Source organism: Megalobrama amblycephala, linkage group LG24 (assembly GCF_018812025.1).
Source record: "Megalobrama amblycephala isolate DHTTF-2021 linkage group LG24, ASM1881202v1, whole genome shotgun sequence".
NCBI lineage: Eukaryota > Metazoa > Chordata > Actinopteri > Cypriniformes > Xenocyprididae > Megalobrama > Megalobrama amblycephala.
Genome location: NC_063067.1, coordinates 10,680,078 through 10,696,996, shown reverse-complemented (window position 1 = coordinate 10,696,996; position 16,919 = coordinate 10,680,078). Strand labels below are relative to the sequence as shown.

The 16,919-nt window shown below is 39.7% G+C and overlaps 2 protein-coding genes and 2 non-coding genes across 7 annotated transcripts; 3 read left to right on the top strand and 1 right to left on the bottom strand.

The window, feature by feature from the left end:
* Positions 1 to 727: 727 nt before the first annotated feature.
* Positions 728 to 9,203, bottom strand: tfip11 (tuftelin interacting protein 11). 2 transcript variants are annotated; one of them, XM_048178544.1, is made up of 14 exons: positions 9,065 to 9,203; positions 8,390 to 8,602; positions 8,108 to 8,267; positions 6,267 to 6,420; positions 6,000 to 6,127; positions 5,612 to 5,767; positions 5,333 to 5,524; positions 4,530 to 4,844; positions 3,778 to 3,884; positions 3,535 to 3,703; positions 3,190 to 3,433; positions 2,965 to 3,107; positions 1,338 to 1,503; positions 728 to 1,230 (listed from the first exon to the last, which is right to left on the bottom strand). In XM_048178544.1, the coding sequence occupies exons 2-14, from the start codon at positions 8,596 to 8,598 to the stop codon at positions 869 to 871; spliced, it is 2,505 nt and encodes an 834-aa protein (XP_048034501.1). In that variant the 5' UTR covers positions 8,599 to 8,602; positions 9,065 to 9,203; the 3' UTR covers positions 728 to 868. The 2 variants fall into 2 exon arrangements, with proteins under 2 accessions (XP_048034501.1, XP_048034502.1); XM_048178545.1 differs by lacking the exon at positions 9,065 to 9,203 and adding an exon at positions 8,950 to 8,973.
* Positions 9,072 to 16,879, top strand: naca (nascent polypeptide associated complex subunit alpha). 3 transcript variants are annotated; one of them, XM_048178541.1, is made up of 9 exons: positions 9,072 to 9,208; positions 10,080 to 10,155; positions 13,016 to 14,989; positions 15,351 to 15,436; positions 15,553 to 15,630; positions 15,729 to 15,875; positions 16,144 to 16,272; positions 16,407 to 16,529; positions 16,759 to 16,879. In XM_048178541.1, exons 2-9 carry the CDS (start codon positions 10,086 to 10,088, stop codon positions 16,771 to 16,773), a joined length of 2,622 nt encoding a protein of 873 aa, XP_048034498.1. In that variant the 5' UTR covers positions 9,072 to 9,208; positions 10,080 to 10,085; the 3' UTR covers positions 16,774 to 16,879. The 3 variants fall into 3 exon arrangements, with proteins under 3 accessions (XP_048034498.1, XP_048034500.1, XP_048034499.1); XM_048178542.1 differs by lacking the exon at positions 9,072 to 9,208 and having other exon boundaries at positions 13,016 to 14,502; positions 14,695 to 14,989; XM_048178543.1 differs by lacking the exon at positions 13,016 to 14,989.
* On the top strand, positions 15,996 to 16,071 carry LOC125260856. Its single transcript, XR_007183148.1, has one exon. It is a non-coding gene; the product is annotated as a small nucleolar RNA SNORD59 (small nucleolar RNA).
* Positions 16,611 to 16,686, top strand: LOC125260855. Its single transcript, XR_007183147.1, has one exon. It is a non-coding gene; the product is annotated as a small nucleolar RNA SNORD59 (small nucleolar RNA).
* Positions 16,880 to 16,919: the final 40 nt, after the last annotated feature.

The following is a 16,919-nucleotide window of genomic DNA, read 5'->3' as shown; positions in this document are numbered from 1 at the left end:
CTAAAGACATATTTTAAACAGTTCATGTGAGTAAAGTGGTTCCACCTTAATATTATAAAGTGACAAGAATACTTTTTGTGCACCAAAAAACACCCCAAAATAATGACTTTTCAACATCTGATGAGCGATTTCAAAACACTGCTTCGAAGCTTTACGAATCTTTTGTTTCGAATCAGTGATTCGGATCGCGTAAATGAATCCTCATTTACTGAAATCACGTGACTTTGGTGCTCCGAAGCACTAATTCGAAACAAAACATTCGAAAAGCTTCGAAGCAGTGGTTTGAAATCGCCCATCACTAGATATTGAAGTCATTTTGTTTTTTTGGTGCACAAAGTATTCTCATCGCTTTATAATATTAAGGTAGAACCACTGTACTCGCATGAACTTTTAAATATGTCTCAAGCACCTTTCTGGATCTTGAGAGGTTCAGTGACAATGCTGGCAATAGAGGCCTCTCTGAGCCATTGGATTTCATCAAAAATATCATTATTTGTGTTTCTTAGATGAAGGAAGGTCTTACAGGTGTGGAATGACATGAGAGTGAGTAATAAATTACATTATTTTCATTTTTGGGTGAACTAACCCTTTAAAATAACTTGTACAAATCTATTATGTTGCTGTCTGGTAAAAAAAAAAATCAACTACAAATGAAAGTGGTTGTTCTAACATTTGAACTTAATAATAAATAATAAGTGGTGGGTAGCTAAGTACATCACAGTCAGCATGATATTTAAGCACATTTATTCAAAAGCATTTCTTCTGTATTATAAAACAACATTGATAGACAAGATCCAGTTTTACAAGCTGTGTGGAAGCAGACTCGACAGCAAAGTGTAAACGGCTTCTGTTTGACCAAGCATCAGTCTCATTTGGCCATGTCAATTAGACTCTGTAGTGATGTTGGAACCCAGGTTTTCTCGCCTTGGACGAAGACCACTCCACGCTCAATGTAGATGACTATTCTGCCAAATGTGAACAACTGTTTTCCCATATGCCGTTTGGCTACCAGTGGCATGAAGACGATGCCGTTCTCCTCAGCCTTGGCCTGGACTAGATCTTTAAAGTTGGTAGGTACAGACGTTGGTACCGCTGCGGTGCCTGGTGGCCTTGTGGCAGAATTCTCCACTTCACGGCGCTCAGGCTGAGGCTCGCACTGGAAATCTTTCCTTCTCTCCGTCTGAATCAGATATGCAATGTTCTCTCTTGCTCCAGGTTGCATATACCCACCTACAACAAAAGACATAGGTAAAGTTGAAGGTAGAGTGAGACCCCTGTACAAAGCTATAAATATGTTTAGTGGACTTCATATGTTGTTTTTCTAGAGCATGACTGACCTAGTCCAGAGGCAACGGCACGATTCATAATGTCAAGGGCCTCATTCAGTTTTTCTTTGACCAAAGGGTGGCTGAGCAGGTTCTCTGAGAGTAAGCCCTTCCAGCCCAGATACCATTTAGTGATCTCCTCATAGTTTGGGTTGTTACTGAGCCAGGAACACAACACCTGTAACAAGAAACAAAAGAAACACCTAGTACTTCTTTCAAATGTAGAAATGCCACTTCAGCCGGGTGAACACTGTGCGATTTATAATAGTCCTTTACGATTGTTCCTCATCAGACTGTACAAACATGATCCTCATGTCACACTGTGGGATCTCAGCTGTCATTTATGTCAGACTGTACAACAGTCAAGACACGTTAAAAACAGACGTGCTGTCAGGAGTTTTACAGCATCTGTGTGGGCTGCGTTACACGCGGGACTGAAATGGTGGCTAAAAAAAATCTCAAGCGTTAATTTTGATCACAGCTTGTCTTGAAATATGAAGACAATTTGACGTTCGTCGTTGGAGAAGTCACACTGCAGGACTGTGTGCTTCTGACACTGCCAGAATTTTGTCTGAGGTAAAAATTGATCGCAATGGTCATTAATCAGCTGTCGGTGAACATGTCAAACTAGTGATCAAAGACTACAGATTTTAAACTAGGATATAGGAATGTTTTAGGATTCTCAAAATTTGTCTCAGACGACCAAATCGTGGCCAAAATCGCACAGCTTTTAAAAGTAAAATGAAGAAATAAATTGTAAATATTAACTGTAAATATTTATAACTGTATAAACTGTAAATATTTAAAATATAAAATATTTAATTCATGTTCAAAATGTATCACCATGCCCTAAAAGGACAAAACGTTTTGCATTCCCCCTAGAAACTTTGCGTTCCCCCACAAAAATTTGTGTTCTTTGCAAGTGAATGCAAAGTTTCTCAGGGGAGCGCGAAAGCATTGACATTATTTTTCCTCCAATCTCATATTTTTTTTCCTTCACCATGTCTCTTTAGTGGCTCTATAAAAATAGTTAAATGTAATAAAATTTATTTCATTTTTAAATTAAATGTATTTTTTTTAATCATTGACCAATTGCTTTTCTTAAAATAAGGTGATTAAAAACAAAACAAAAAAACAATAGGTGCACTGCAATTCGAGTACTTATGCACTATTGCCATTTTGTAGTACAAGTGGTCTGTTCACACTTAAAATTCCAAAAAGATTTTTTTTTTTTTTTTTCCCCCAAATACCCACAATGACACTTGACTGAAAAAAGTAAGTGTGGAACGTTGGACACTTTTGCACTTGACCTGCAATAGCTCTCTTACATAAAGGTGGAGTGGTTATCAGACTCCAATTCTGGATGACAAAATAACATTATAAAATTCATACACTAGATGGTCACGTACATAGTGTAAAGTATGTCATTTGAGTCACAACTAATAAATTGATAATTAAATCAATTTTCTTTTTAAGCTGCACTCTTAGTCTTTCTTACATACTGACCTAAAAATACAAGCTATACTAATGCATTACACCAATCAGATTTGGTTCTAACTGATATGTTTCTTCTACATAATTTGCATGAATACAAAACGTTTTGTATTCTTTTGACTGATTCTTAAAGACTTGGACTGACCTGTAGCCATTTGGGGAAGAAATTCTTATCCAGCAGTCCAACCATGGTGGAGACAGAGAGCATCCCTTCCCAATCCATCACCCAGTTGAACGGCTCCAGCAGTTGCTGATGAGGATTCACCACCAGCTCTCCTAAACATAGAGCTGCAACACAGAAGCAAAACCTTCAGAGACTCCCTTAGACTCCTAAAGTCTGACACTGACAATCTAGCAGATAAGTGCATACCCAGTTTGGGGACGATGTTTTTGACCATGAAGGCCTCCCAGGCACCAGGTGTGAAGACATCTCTCCAGGGTTGCAGAATAAGTCTGGCAGAGGAGTCGCTGGGGTGCCAGCGTTGCAAAGCATGGGCTAGTTTACTGCGGATGGGGGCATACAGCGGCTCAAGACGGGTTTGCATCAGGGGCAGCCAGGGATGAATCCATGAATGGATTGGCACCGTGTCGGTCAGTGGGTTCCAGTTGTCCACCTATCCAAAAACAGACAGAAAAGTTAAATCTCGCATGGACATACATACTTATGTTTAACAAAAAATATACAGTGTGCATTGGACACATGTTTAGCACAAACCTCTCTCTGTAGTCGTGGGAATATAAGCTGCTCCAAAACATTGTCCAGAATCCACAGCGGTAATACAGGAGCCCAGCATTCCACACAGTCCACCATGGGCCCCACATTTCTGGGCTGCCACTGCGACACACAGGTCCTCATGACTGGAACCCACACTTCCCATATCAATCTGAACACAAAACTCCTGCTCAAGTCATCTGCTTCCACAGACACCCCACATACACACTCTCGGATATATTTTACCTATGATAGGGGTCCATGTTAGAAGCGTCTGGTCCACCGTGAAGAGATTGTGAGCTTTCGAGAATGGCCCTCCATTGTCCAACTTCCTCTAAACCATCTGAACAGTCCTATAAATAAACAGAGAGAGTTTAATAGAGTTCAGATCTTATACACAGGGTGAACACAATATCAAAAATTATAAATAAAGATCCAACCAGGCATTCCCACACCTTTTGACCAGTTAATTTAAATGCATCATGACTTTATATCCATGACTAATATACTGTATATACACTTCATATACACTACAGTTCCAGGTTTGGGGTCAGTATGATTATTTGTTTTAGAAGAAGTCCCTTATGTCCCCATCATTACTCCGGTCTTCAGTGTCACATGATCCTTCAGAAATCAAATGCTAATTTGCTGCTCAAGAAACATTTTTTATTATTATCAATGTTGAAAAAGGTTGTGCAGCTTAATTTTTTTCCATTACCATGATACATTTTTTCAGGAGTCTTTGATGGATATAAAAGATTAAAAGAACAGCTTATATTTATAATAAAATAAAAATTAAAAAAATGTAAGTCTTTACTATTATGTTTGATCAATTTACCCCATCCTTTATGAATACAAGTATTCATTTCTTTCAAAAATACAAATGTATATATATATATATATATATATATATATATATATATATATATATATATATATATATATATATATATATATATATATATTTTTTTTTTTTTTTTTTTTTTTTTTTTTTTTACCTTCAGTGGATCCCAGCTGCGAAGCTTCTCTTTCAATAGAGGATGCACAACAGACACAGCTAGATCTCCCAAACCCAAAGTCTTATACTCCTGATAGAACTCTGTCTGCAGCTGCTGGAAGACCTTAGCACACTCCTGAAGGCTGAGCGCAGGGCTTCCCTCCATATCGCCTGCTTCAAAGCTCTCCACCAGGTTCATCACCTGCTCTAGCCGACCAAGAGACTCTTCCTCCTCTGCCAGCCTGACCTGCAGGGCATCGCTCTCATGGGTCAGGGTCACCACAGTGTCCTTCTCATGCTGCAGACGTCGTGCACTCTACACATGCAACACAAACCCACAGAATGTTCAGGTAAAGTTTGCGGACAGGAATTAGAGATTTTTTTCCATTAAAAACTGGTAGTAATATGCATTTTGGGGGCAGAGCAATAACAGGAGGAGTGTGTTTGTTTGGGTTGATTTCAGATATCAAAAGTGTTTTTTAGAAATGGCTTATTGCACCTTTAAATGAATAATACAACTAAACATGAGAAGTTAAGTTTGAAGGGTTAGACTGAATGTCCTACTAAGAGAAAAACATAGAGAAGAAAATTATTTCATCTTTTTTCTCTTATAGCTCTCTGGCACAAGGAGTGCCCAAGTGGTACACCACATAAAATAGACATTTACAAATACTTAAAATGTTTAAAATATTAAATATTTATATAGCATAAGATTTTATAATTAACATTATATAATATTAATTTACAAAATTTTACTTTTTTCTAATATACTGTCGATTTAGAGCAAGTTTATGAGTGATTTACCTGTAGGATGTCTTGTTCTGTGAGCTCAATGAGCAGTTTGAGGTTGTGTTCCAGCTCCGGGAGAGAGAAGCCAGAGCTCTTCTGCTCTCGTGTGCTTACGCTCAAAGGGGCCTCCTCAGGAACACTGTGCTTCTGACTCATATGACTGTAACTATGATACACCTTCTGCTCTCTGCCTGTCATATCGATCACCTGAAACACATGAGGGATGCGTTCATTGTTCATTGTTTATACATTTAATTGGTTACATGCATTACTCTAATTGTTTTGCGCTCTCACCTTGACCTGAGCCAGTTCTCCAGCAGGTCTGCTCATGCTCTTGTTGGCCAGTTTGCCATGAGCTTTCAGCTCTTCCACAGTCTTGTAAGAATATCTAGGCTTTTTCTTTGCCGTTCCTGGGTCTTTACGCCATTGCCCCAGCTCCTTCTGAAACTCCTGTAAAGATGGAATGAAAAATAAAAGGTAAAATGTAGCAAAAACATTTTTTATTCTGAAGCTTTTGTTTCCAGACCAAAAGAGTGTTGTTTAAATAGTGCAGTTTATGATTAAAATAATACTGTGTCTCAAAATTTTGTATTATGCTCACTGTCAGGTTAGGCACTGGTTACTTTGGTACATATTGGCCTTGACAGCACCAAAAACCACTTGTGTTGTAGTGTTGACTTACTTGCTCCTCCTCCTCCTCAGAGTCTATAACAGGGAAATCCTGCAGGGACTGCTGGGTCCTCTCATTACCATACGCACCGACTGCTCCCTTCCCCTTCCGCACCTTAGCCTCAATCGGATTCACAATACCTGCAGACAAAGATATTCACATCATGCTACATAAAATCGATCTCCGGGTAAGCACACGATGCATAACATAATTCACAATAAGCTAAATACAATAAAATCAGTATACTGTGGTATGAAATAAAGGACTGAAATGTTTTACCCTGAGCATTTTTGCCCAATCCTTTTCCTGGAACGTAACCCATCTTCTGCAGAAGTTTTTGACCAATGCCTCGTGTGTGTTTCTCCCAAGATCCCAGGTCCTGCCCTGTTCTAATACCACCTGCAAACCTCTGGGAGGTCTTAAAGCTCCCACCCTAAAATGAAGAATTGAAAGACATTTAGTTCAAAGTTTTGCGGTCAGTAAGACTTTTTTTAAATACTTCAGAAAGGACATATTAAATTGTTCAAAAGTGACAGTAAAGACATTTATAATGTTACAAAAAAACATTCTATTTCAAATAAATGCTGAATAAGAAATGTTTCTTGAGCACCAAATCCGATTTCTGAAGGATCACGTGACACTTCAGTTGTGCATCACAGAAATAAATTAGATTTTAAAATAACCTGTTATTTTAAATTGTAATAATATTTAAAGCTGCAGTCCGCGATTATTCCTCTTTGTCGCCATCTCTTGTTTGAAACCTGCAATTGCAGTCATATGCGGAACAGTTATCTGTACGTGCGTTGTGCATCAGCACAGCTCGTCAGCGTGGATGAATCTAATGCTTGCTGTCAGTCACTGCACCAGTGTGGATACTGTACTTCAGATTCTACGTCTTTAAAGTATGACCAATATAAGAATTTTCACTGGAAAATATCATCTGAACAAGTAAATAACAGGTCTGCCACTTTTGTTCTGACCAACTGAGGAAAAAAGCATTAGGCCTACAATAAATCGTGCTGCCAATGGTGATTAAATCTAACGATGGCTTAGCTCAGATCATGCCAAACCGTGCAAATTATTATTACTGTTATATTGTTCTCAAATTGTTAACGTTAACTAGGGCTGCACGATTAATCGCATGCTATTCTCACGCGCATTTCGTCAGTAAAGCCGGTTCCCTGATTACCGCTAAATCGCCATCACCTGCTTTCAAATGAAGCGGCATTTAATAGACGGAGCCGTAGGTCACTGAAAAGCCACGCAATATTGCGTTCATATCGCAGATGAATCGCCTGCGATAATGAACGCGATATTGCGTGGCTTGTCCGTGAACTACGGCTCCGTCTATTAAAAGGCGCTCCGTTTAAAAACAGGTGATGGCGATTTAGCGGTAATCAGGGAACCGGCTTTACTGACGAAATGCGCGTGAGAATAGCATGCGATTAATCGTGCAGCCCTAACGTTAACAACATCAGCATTACTATGACTATGTGTATATTAGCGTTACCTGTAGATTTCAATTTCTGTATCCACTCCACAGTCTTTTGCTTTTTGACTACGGGTGTTATTTGGACCTTTCTGGATTACAATCCACCATCAAAATGAAAAGTTTAATTATTTCAGCTGCTGTGAGAAAAGGCTATAAATGTGCCGCTACCAGCAGCATCCTCACGTGATAAAACTGATTAGCCTGGACTCCTTCCTTTCTGTTTACGGACGTGACGTAATGACGCACAGAGGAACTGCTGCATGCTCAAATTTCCCGCGGAAATCCACCTTGTCGCTCTTATTATAAAACATTATTACAGGCATAACGTTGTGAATCGAGCTAAGATAGTGAGATAGTTTTGAATACTGGCTGATTATGTACTTGCTCAAAAATTGATTTTGGATCATTTTTAACCAAAAAAAGTTACGGACTGCAGTTTTAACAATATTACTGTATTTTTTGATCAAATAAATGCAGCCTTGGTGAGCGTAGAAGACTTCTTTTAAAAACATTTTAAAAAATCTTATCAAACCCAAACATTTGAATGGTAGCATATGAAGACATTTAGACCCAATATTCAAGTCAAAGATGCTGTTGTTGTGTAACATTTGTAGGCATCTCAACATACCGTTTGGAGCTTTTTGGGAGCTGCAGTGCGAGGTGGAGGAGGAGGTGCATCTCCACCATCATTGGAGTCATCTGAACCCTCCTGCTCCACTTTCTCCTCAGCTGCAGTCTTTCGCAGGCCACCGCTCACAAAGTTCACAGGAGCTGTATAGTCTTTTGCTCTGTGTGGATACAAATACCAACATTGAAAGCTAAATGTATTATATGAACTTCACCACTTAGTCACCAAGGTCTCTAGCAATTTGACAGCTGAAACATTTATCAACAATAACCAACCACATACCTTTTCCCCCCAAAGCTGGGCCGCTCATCATCAGAGTCATGCTCTGCCCAAATCCCATAAGTGGCTTCTTCTTTAGTCTGTCTGTGTCTGCGTCTCTCTGGGTTGAACTCATTGGCCAAGTCCCACTCAGTCACCTCAAACTTTTCAATTTCAACACCATCCTCCTCCTCCTCCTCACCTCTACGCCCATACAAATGGGACATAGACATCTCTCTGTTGGGATGAAATAAGAATGTTTTAGGCCAGCAACAATAGAGTAACTATATACTCACATACTTATAATGTAAAATCTAGCAATATAAATTGTGTCTCTTTATACATGTATGAAAATATATAAGCTGGCTCTTTAAATTTTAGGATGGATATCCCTCGCAAGAGGACATTATTATTGGTGGTCAGAAGGCAAAACAGTAGTTTACATAAAGGTGAATCCGCTTATTGTGTTTTCTCAAAGCATACCCACACGAGTGACCCTAATATTAGTACGTCACGCAAACGGTTTCAAAAAATATCCGGTTAGCTTAGCATTGCTATTTTTGATGTAAACAAAAAACACCTGCCTTCCTTTACATTAGTTTTTTTTTAGTTGTGACTTTTGTCAACTAGGAAATAAATACATTTGTATTGAAATAACAGAGGTAAGCGCATTTAAAATATATATAAATATTTTTTTACCCGAAAATGCGGTTCCTCGCTGTCAGCAAGAGCGTATCCCAAAGCAACTTCCTGTTGGAGCCGGAAGCAGAGCTGTGACATCAGAGCGACGCAGAGGTCAGAAACCCTCTCTTACAGCCATCTTGGATCCTGTGCCCTGAACTAGTGAGTACTTCTGTTACATCTACTGTCATCCAACGTTACATTAGTGCTTTTCCTCTCTCATTTACTACTAGTATTGATGCTTTAGTGTTCCTCTGTGCTGAATGGTAAAGATTTCTTTATTTGGTTTCTTTATTGGGGAAATATTTTAATGAATACAACCGGCTGACTGTTCAAAATGGGGGAGCGAGACGCACCGCCGCTCGCTGAATGCGAGGACTTCAGCCGAGGGCTTTGTGTCTAAAGAAACGCTTAAACCATGCGAAATATGTTATAATAAACAAACTCAGCGATGTTTGTTAGAAGTCTGTAATGTAATGGAACAAATAATTTGCATTGTGTGGGACAGTAATCTCTGATTTGAAAGTTGATCTCGCCTGTTAAACACATAATTTAAAAACGGAGATAACGTTACGCACGCTTACATTATGAAGGGTCAAAACTCGTTTCCCATTAGTTCTCCATGTTGTTTTGTATTCATTTGTTTATAAATTACTCTCACACAGCACTAGCGTGACAGTGCTGCTCTGTTACACACGTGAAATGTGCATCACACTACACATGCTCCTATGAACGGGTTGTAAAACAATGTTTCTGTGTCTTAAAAAGGCCATGTTATGTGTCTGGAATTTTATAAAGCTCACCATTTCTGTATAGTGGACTTGTGAAATGTTAGAAGCCAACATGTATGCTCGATACTTGTGAACACAGCAGTGGGTTTAATTCAGCCGGCAGTGAGACTGCTGACAGTAGAGGCCTACAGGAAGAGGCCTAGTGCGCTGATGTGTTTTTGAATAGTAAAAACTACATAAACACAAATACATTGACTTTTGCTAAGCTTGTAATGTGTGATATTGTCTCATTTCTGTTGCAGTCCAGAATGCCAGGCGAAGCCACAGAAACTGTCCCTGTTACAGAGCAGGAGATGCAGCAGCCCCAGGCTGAGACGGGTTAGTAGTACTACCTTTAAATGTGCATGTCTGACACTAAATGCATGTTGTGTGAGGGGTCCTGGAGCTCTGTTGTTCATCATCTTGGCTGTTTTACTTTTTAAATGTACAGCAGTTATTGGAAGGTTGATCAGTCTATTTATGGTATTTTTGCACCTGTTTCAGATTTCCTTCTACCAGCTGTTGTAGAGACTTCACAAAGCGAGTTTCTCTAGTTGGATGGGGTGTCATGTTTTTTAGGGTGGGGATGTAGTTTGAGTCAGTTTTTCTCCACCTAGAGGTTTTTAGGTTAATGTGCTTGAACCCCTCCCTAGATTAAGAACTGCACTAGTTCTATAAAAGAGACAATTTTCATGTTGATCCAAACCTGTATGACTTTAAAAGAAGATCATTTTTCCTACAGTTAATGTAGTTTAAGACCCATTGACTTCCATTGTACAGACAAAAAAGGGCATTTTCTTTTCAAAAGTGGGGGATGAGCTACCCCTTTAAGCTGCAACACATGCCTGCAGTGTAATTTTGTGTGATTTCATGATTTAAGTATATTGATTGATTTATGAGAGAACATTTGGTTTTGAAAAATAAGAGTGATCCAGGACTGCCTTGCCCAACAGTGTTAGCCTGCACTGATTTAAATGGCACTAAAGGTTTTTGTGATATTGAAAGCATATGCATCCTTAATGTTTGAATGGAATGCAGGCAACTTAACACTGCATGAACATTTCATTGAATTTGAGCGATCTCTACCTGAATATTTATACAGCATTTTTAACAGGGGTTTTATTGTGTTAGACTAGAAAGTGTTTTTGTTCTTTTTCTGAAGGGATTTATTGTGTTCAGGAATGTATATCTTTATTGATCTTCATGAGGAGAAGCATGTAATTCAACATGTTTACAATGAAAGATGTCTTATTTTGATCCTGATTTTGAGGAACACTGGCTTTTCTGTTCTTATTTTAAGTACAAGTTGTTGTCTTTTGTTTTACTATGTATTTATGTAGCAAAATTAATAGTTTTGTAAAGTAAACTTTTGAAGCGCAGTAAGCCGCGAAAGAACTAATTACGCTATATGCGCAGTCAGAGAGATGGTTTCTGAGCGTTGTCTGAGAGACCCGCATATGAAGCCGTTGCTCATAGAGTGCGTGAGTAATGAAGTTATTTTTGCTGCCAAAATGGGCTTGAATTGTTAAATACACATACTAAAGTGTTAAAATGGCCCTCTTTGCAAGTGTAAACAGTCATTTGTCTTAACCCTTATAAGCTATTTGGGGTCTTTGTGACCCCAAACATTTGCTGAAAAAAAAAAAAAAAAAGGTCCTCTTGATCCAAATAGCATGAGGCTTTGTAACGTTGTCAACACTTTCTAGTTCTACAAAATAAAAAAATAAAAAATAAATAAAAAATGGAATGATATCTGGTTTTATGTTGGTGTGCAGGGCAAAAAGTCACACTTAGGATGGTGAGGGTCTCTGAACCTCGGACCTCGCTTAGAAAATCGGACGAAATGCAGGACACACATAAACCAAAATGAAGTGGCAACACTTTAAAACATCCACAATGCAAAATGATCATACTCACACACAGAAATAAATTAGTGAGACTATAAAAATAGCTGTTATAATTTGTCGTCAAAATCAGCCAAAATGCAGAACCACCACAAAATTAACAATTTTCATATGTAGATATAGATTCAACTGGAAAAACTTATTAAAAGATGTCTTTCAATTAGTCAAATAGCAAATGAACCAATGAGTGGAGCTCTGCAGCCCTCTACTGGTTGTCAATTTTACTTTTAAAACTGTATTTTCCAAGAGATATCAAATCTTACACTAAACCATGGCAAATTGTCAGTGTTATCTCCATGAATGAAAGTTAGAAATGTGGATCTTTTTTTAAAGTGAATTTTTTAATAAATGATTATTTTGGAGAAATTTTAAAAATATTTTATTTATTTATATAAATGTAAAACATGACATAAATCCCCTCAACTGCATAAGTGTAGAGTAAAAACATTAATAAAGTGAGTAAAATTGCATTTGTTAAAAAAACATTTTGTTACAAAATCACATTTTGTCTGGGGACGCTGGAGACCCAAACAAATAGCTACAAGGGTTAAGTGAACATAAACATTTGAGAGAGAATACACAGGAGTATATTGGATCCGTGCAGTCGGTTTTAAAGTAACAGCATCCAAATATACCTGCTGTCGTTTGTTAATCAAAATCTTTCACTGCTTTTGACTAAAATCACTTTTGTGACTATAATAATAAATGTTTAATTTACACAGACTATGCGGTTTTTATATACATTTGATCATACAATTTATGTAGTATATATACATAGTAGTATAGCAGTACACCATGTTTTGACAAAAAAAGCCACATTTGTATGTTACTTGTGCTTCTGAGGTTGCAAAATTTGTAATGTACAATTTCATTTAAATTTTGTTACTATTTGCTGTTTGAGTAGGCAATATTATTCTTGCTTTTAACTAAGTTATTGTCCTTTTTAGATTTTTAGTAATTTATCTTTATGCAAGAAACATTATGGTAAATGAAAGTGTCAAAGATTGTGTTAATCTTTGAGCAATGTTAATTTAATACTAATGTTGTTAGATAATGTAGTTCATTGCCAGTGCCTGTCTGGTTCACGCATGTGCAGTTGAGTGGTGTTTTTACAGAGTCTTAACCATTCTTTACCAGATTTTCATGGTGTGTTTAGTAGCTAGTTGTGCTTTTGTGGAGCAGTTTAACCCTTTTGAGCAATTGAAAGCATCCCTCATAACCAGCATGGATGTGATGGTTTACACCATGCAACTTTTTAATTGCCAAAAGTCACTCTAGCGTTTTATTTCCATTAGCCACACCTGCTGCTGCAGCCCCTGCTCCCTCTCAGGCAAAGCCTAAAGAGGACAAAACTAACCCCAAGCTGTCCTCATCTCCTCACGCCACCGCTCCTAAGCCAGTTCCTGCAGGACGCAGGAAGCGCTCCTCTCTGTCTGCCTCCTCAAGCTCTCCTACCTCTCCTAAATCTGCCTCAGGCCCTCGTGCTACCCCTCCATGCTCCCCTTTGGCCTCTCCTCCAGCTGGCTCCCCTGCAGCCTTGAAAGCTGAGCAAACTGCTCCCAGGGTGGTAAAGGCTGGCAAACAAGGGAAGCAACAGAAAACAAAGAATTTTAAACCTGCTGAACATGAGCAGGAGCCTCCCTCTGCCTCAAAGCCTGCTCAAGAGCCTGCACCAGTTACAGCTCTGCCATCTCTTGCTATACCAATTCCAGAGGTAGCAAAACCAGCAGGCAATGCTGATGCTTCCCCTGTCTCTCCCAAAGTCACTGTGGCTCCTGTGGCCTTTAAAGTGACTTCCAAATCTGCTGTCCCAGCACCCAAGTCATTTACAGAAGCCGTGGCCACCAGTCCACCTAAAGTGGCTGAAACCCCCAAGGTTGCCTCTGAAACTCCAAAAGTAGCAACCCATGCTGCTTCAGAAGCCAAGACGACTTCACCTTCAAAAGCAGTTCCAAAGCCTGGCCCTGCCCAAGTGCCAGATGTGAACCCAGCCACTGCTGCTCCATCAAAACCTGCTCCTCGGGTTGTGGAGTTTGAGGATGATGATCTGCCACCTCTCTTACCACCTGGGAATCCTTTTACAATGCCTGCTTTCCCCCCCATGCCACCTAGTGCAATCCCTGTAGTTACCCCAACAGCTCCTAAAGCTGAACCTGTCACCTCCAGTAAAGTTGAATCTGACCCTGCACCTAAAGCAAAGGTTGTTCCTAAAGCTAAACCAGCTCCTAAAGCTGAACCTGTCCCCACCCTTAAAGTAGCGATTACCCCTGAACAGAAAGCAGCACCTGAACCTAAAGTTGAGCCTGTCCATACCCCTAAAGATGAGTCTACTCCTTCCCCTAAGGTTGCAGTCCCTCTTGCTCCTAAAGCTGAAGCTGCCCCTAAGATAGAGGCTGTTCCTGCACCTAAAGCTAAGTCTACCCCTAGCCCTAAGGCTGAGCCTTCTCCTGCCGCTAAAGTTAAACCCAATGCTGCTCCTAAAGCTGAGGTGGTGGCCCCTAAAGTTGAGGCTGCTCCTGCACCTAAAGTTAAGCCTGCTCCTAAAGTTGAGCCTACCCCTGCTGCTAAAGTTGAGCCTGCCACTAAAGCTAAGTCTGCTTCTACCTCTAAGGTTGAGGCTGTGCCTGCCCCTAAAGTTGAGGCTAAAGTTGAGGCTGCCCCTAAAATTGAGGCTGCTGCTCCTAAAGTTAAAGCTACACCTGCCCCTAAAATTGAGGCTGCTCCTCCTAAAGTTGAGGCTGCTGCCCATAAAGTTAAACCTGCACCTGCCCCAGAAGTTGAGGCTGCTGCCCCTAAAGTTAAACCTGTGCCTGCCCCTAAAGTTAAACCTGTGCCTGCTCCTAAAGTTGAGGCTGCTACTCCTAAAGTTGAGGCTGCTGCTTCTAAAGTTGAGGCTGCTGCTCCTAAAGTTGAGGCTGCTGCACCTAAAGTTAAACCTGCACCTAAAGTTGAGGCTGCTCCCCCTAAAGTTGAGGCTGCTGCCCCTAAAGTTAAACCTGCACCTGCCCCAGAAGTTAAGGCTGCTGCTCCTAAAGTTAAACCTGTGCCTGTCCCAAAAGTTGAGGCTCCTGGCCCTAAAGTCGAGGCTGCTGTTCCTAAAGTTGAGGCTGCTGCCCCTAAAGTTAAACCTGCACCTGCCCCTAAAGTTGAGGCTGCTGCCCCTATCCCTAAAGTTGAGCCTGTCCTTCCCCCTAAAGTTGAGCCAGCACCTGTTCCCACACCACTTAAAGCCCCATCCATACTGGAACCAGTCATCAAGAACGACAAGGGTATCTCTTTCTGTCTGTTTTTGCGTTCTGCGTTTGTTGTTGCCAAATAATGTTGTCCCACCATAATACTTTAGAGTCACATTATCAGTGAAAGTAAACCTGGTAACTGCAGGATCTGGAAATCATCTATCCTTAGTGAAGTTAAAGCTTCAGTTAGATGCTTTTCAGAAAAATGTTCAAGGAACATGGGGCCAGTAGCTGAATGGTTTGAGTTAATCAATGTAGATATTGTTACTTTAGATTCTATCTTGCAGTATGTCTAAAAGTATTTAAAAGTATTTTTGATTTTCAACAGTATTCTGGTGAAAATGTTTTCTGTCTGTCTAATGGCAAATTAATGTAATGTATCTTGATGTTTTAGGGTCTGGCACTGAATCTGACAGTGACGAATCTGTTCCTGAACTGGAGGAGCAGGACTCTGCACAGACACAGACACAGCAGGCACAGGTAATATTTTAAATGGCATCTTCAATAGCGTTATTCGCCCTCCACTTTATTTTCTCACACCATTTCTTTTTCAATTTTACATTGACATGAACTGAAATTGCCTTCCCTTTCTGTAGCTTGCAGCTGCAGCTGAAATCGATGAGGAGCCTGTCAGCAAAGCAAAACAAAGCAGAAGTGAGAAGAAAGCCAGGAAGGTGGGTCATCCACAAACCAAGTGAATCTGATTATAACACCAAATTCGATTAGATTGCATGCACTGTTGTTTAACTGTACCCTTTCTTTCTTTTGCCAGGCCATGTCCAAATTGGGGTTGAGACAAGTTGCTGGTGTTACCAGGGTAACCATTCGCAAGTCCAAGAACATTCTCTTTGTCATCACCAAACCAGATGTCTACAAAAGTCCAGCTTCAGATACTTACATTGTCTTCGGTGAGGCCAAGGTAAAGATTAGGGAAAAAATGGTTTCTTGTTTAAGTGTGCACTCCTGTTATATCAGCCCTGTTTTGGTTGAAAACTAATTCTACATGGCAACCTTTCCTGCTTATCTAGGCCTAAGTGACCTCTCAATGATGATTTAAACAGTTTGACTTTCGTTCTTCTGAGTCTGATGAAGCCAAACTTTCTGTCCTGAAAGAGGAAACTTTCACAATGGTGTGAGGAACACAGTGAAGCTTAAACAAACTAAAATCCTGTTTCTGCTCTTCTCAGATTGAAGACCTGTCACAGCAAGCTCAGTTAGCAGCTGCAGAGAAGTTCAAGGTTCAAGGAGAAGCCGTTTCAAACATCCAGGAAAACACACAGACGCCCACAGTACAGGAGGAGAGCGAAGAGGAAGAGGTGAGCGTCAACACTGTTGTGATTCTAACACAGAGTAATTCTGCTTTCATGAAAGGTCTTGTGTTGATGTATTCAACAAATGTGAAACGTGAATATGTCCACATTCATTGACTGATTTGTTTTACCATTTACAGGTTGATGAGACCGGAGTGGAAGTCAAGGACATTGAGCTGGTCATGTCACAGGCCAATGTATCCAGGGCAAAGGCTGTGCGTGCACTGAAGAATAACAATAACGACATTGTCAATGCTATTATGGTGAGTTAAACTGATAACGCCTCACTTTATGTAGCTAAATGCATTTAAATGCATACAATTTTTAAATATTAATTTCAAAACTCTTCTGTGATGAATTAACATTTGACTTTCGTTCTTCTGAATTTGTCCTGAAGCCAGCTCATTTGTCCTGAGAAGAGCTCAGGCTTTAAATGCGGTGTCATGATATGAAGCAGTCTTACTTAATTTATCTTTTTGCCTGTCTTCACAGGAATTGACGATGTAGATGGAGATCAGGGACTGGGTCACAATAAGATGTTGCTGATTTGATCTACACTATTGTTTGTACAATTTATACCCAAGAGAAATAAAGGAGTGGATTGAAGAAATTATTTATTTTGTTGTATTGTGTATTTTATACTATTGATGGAA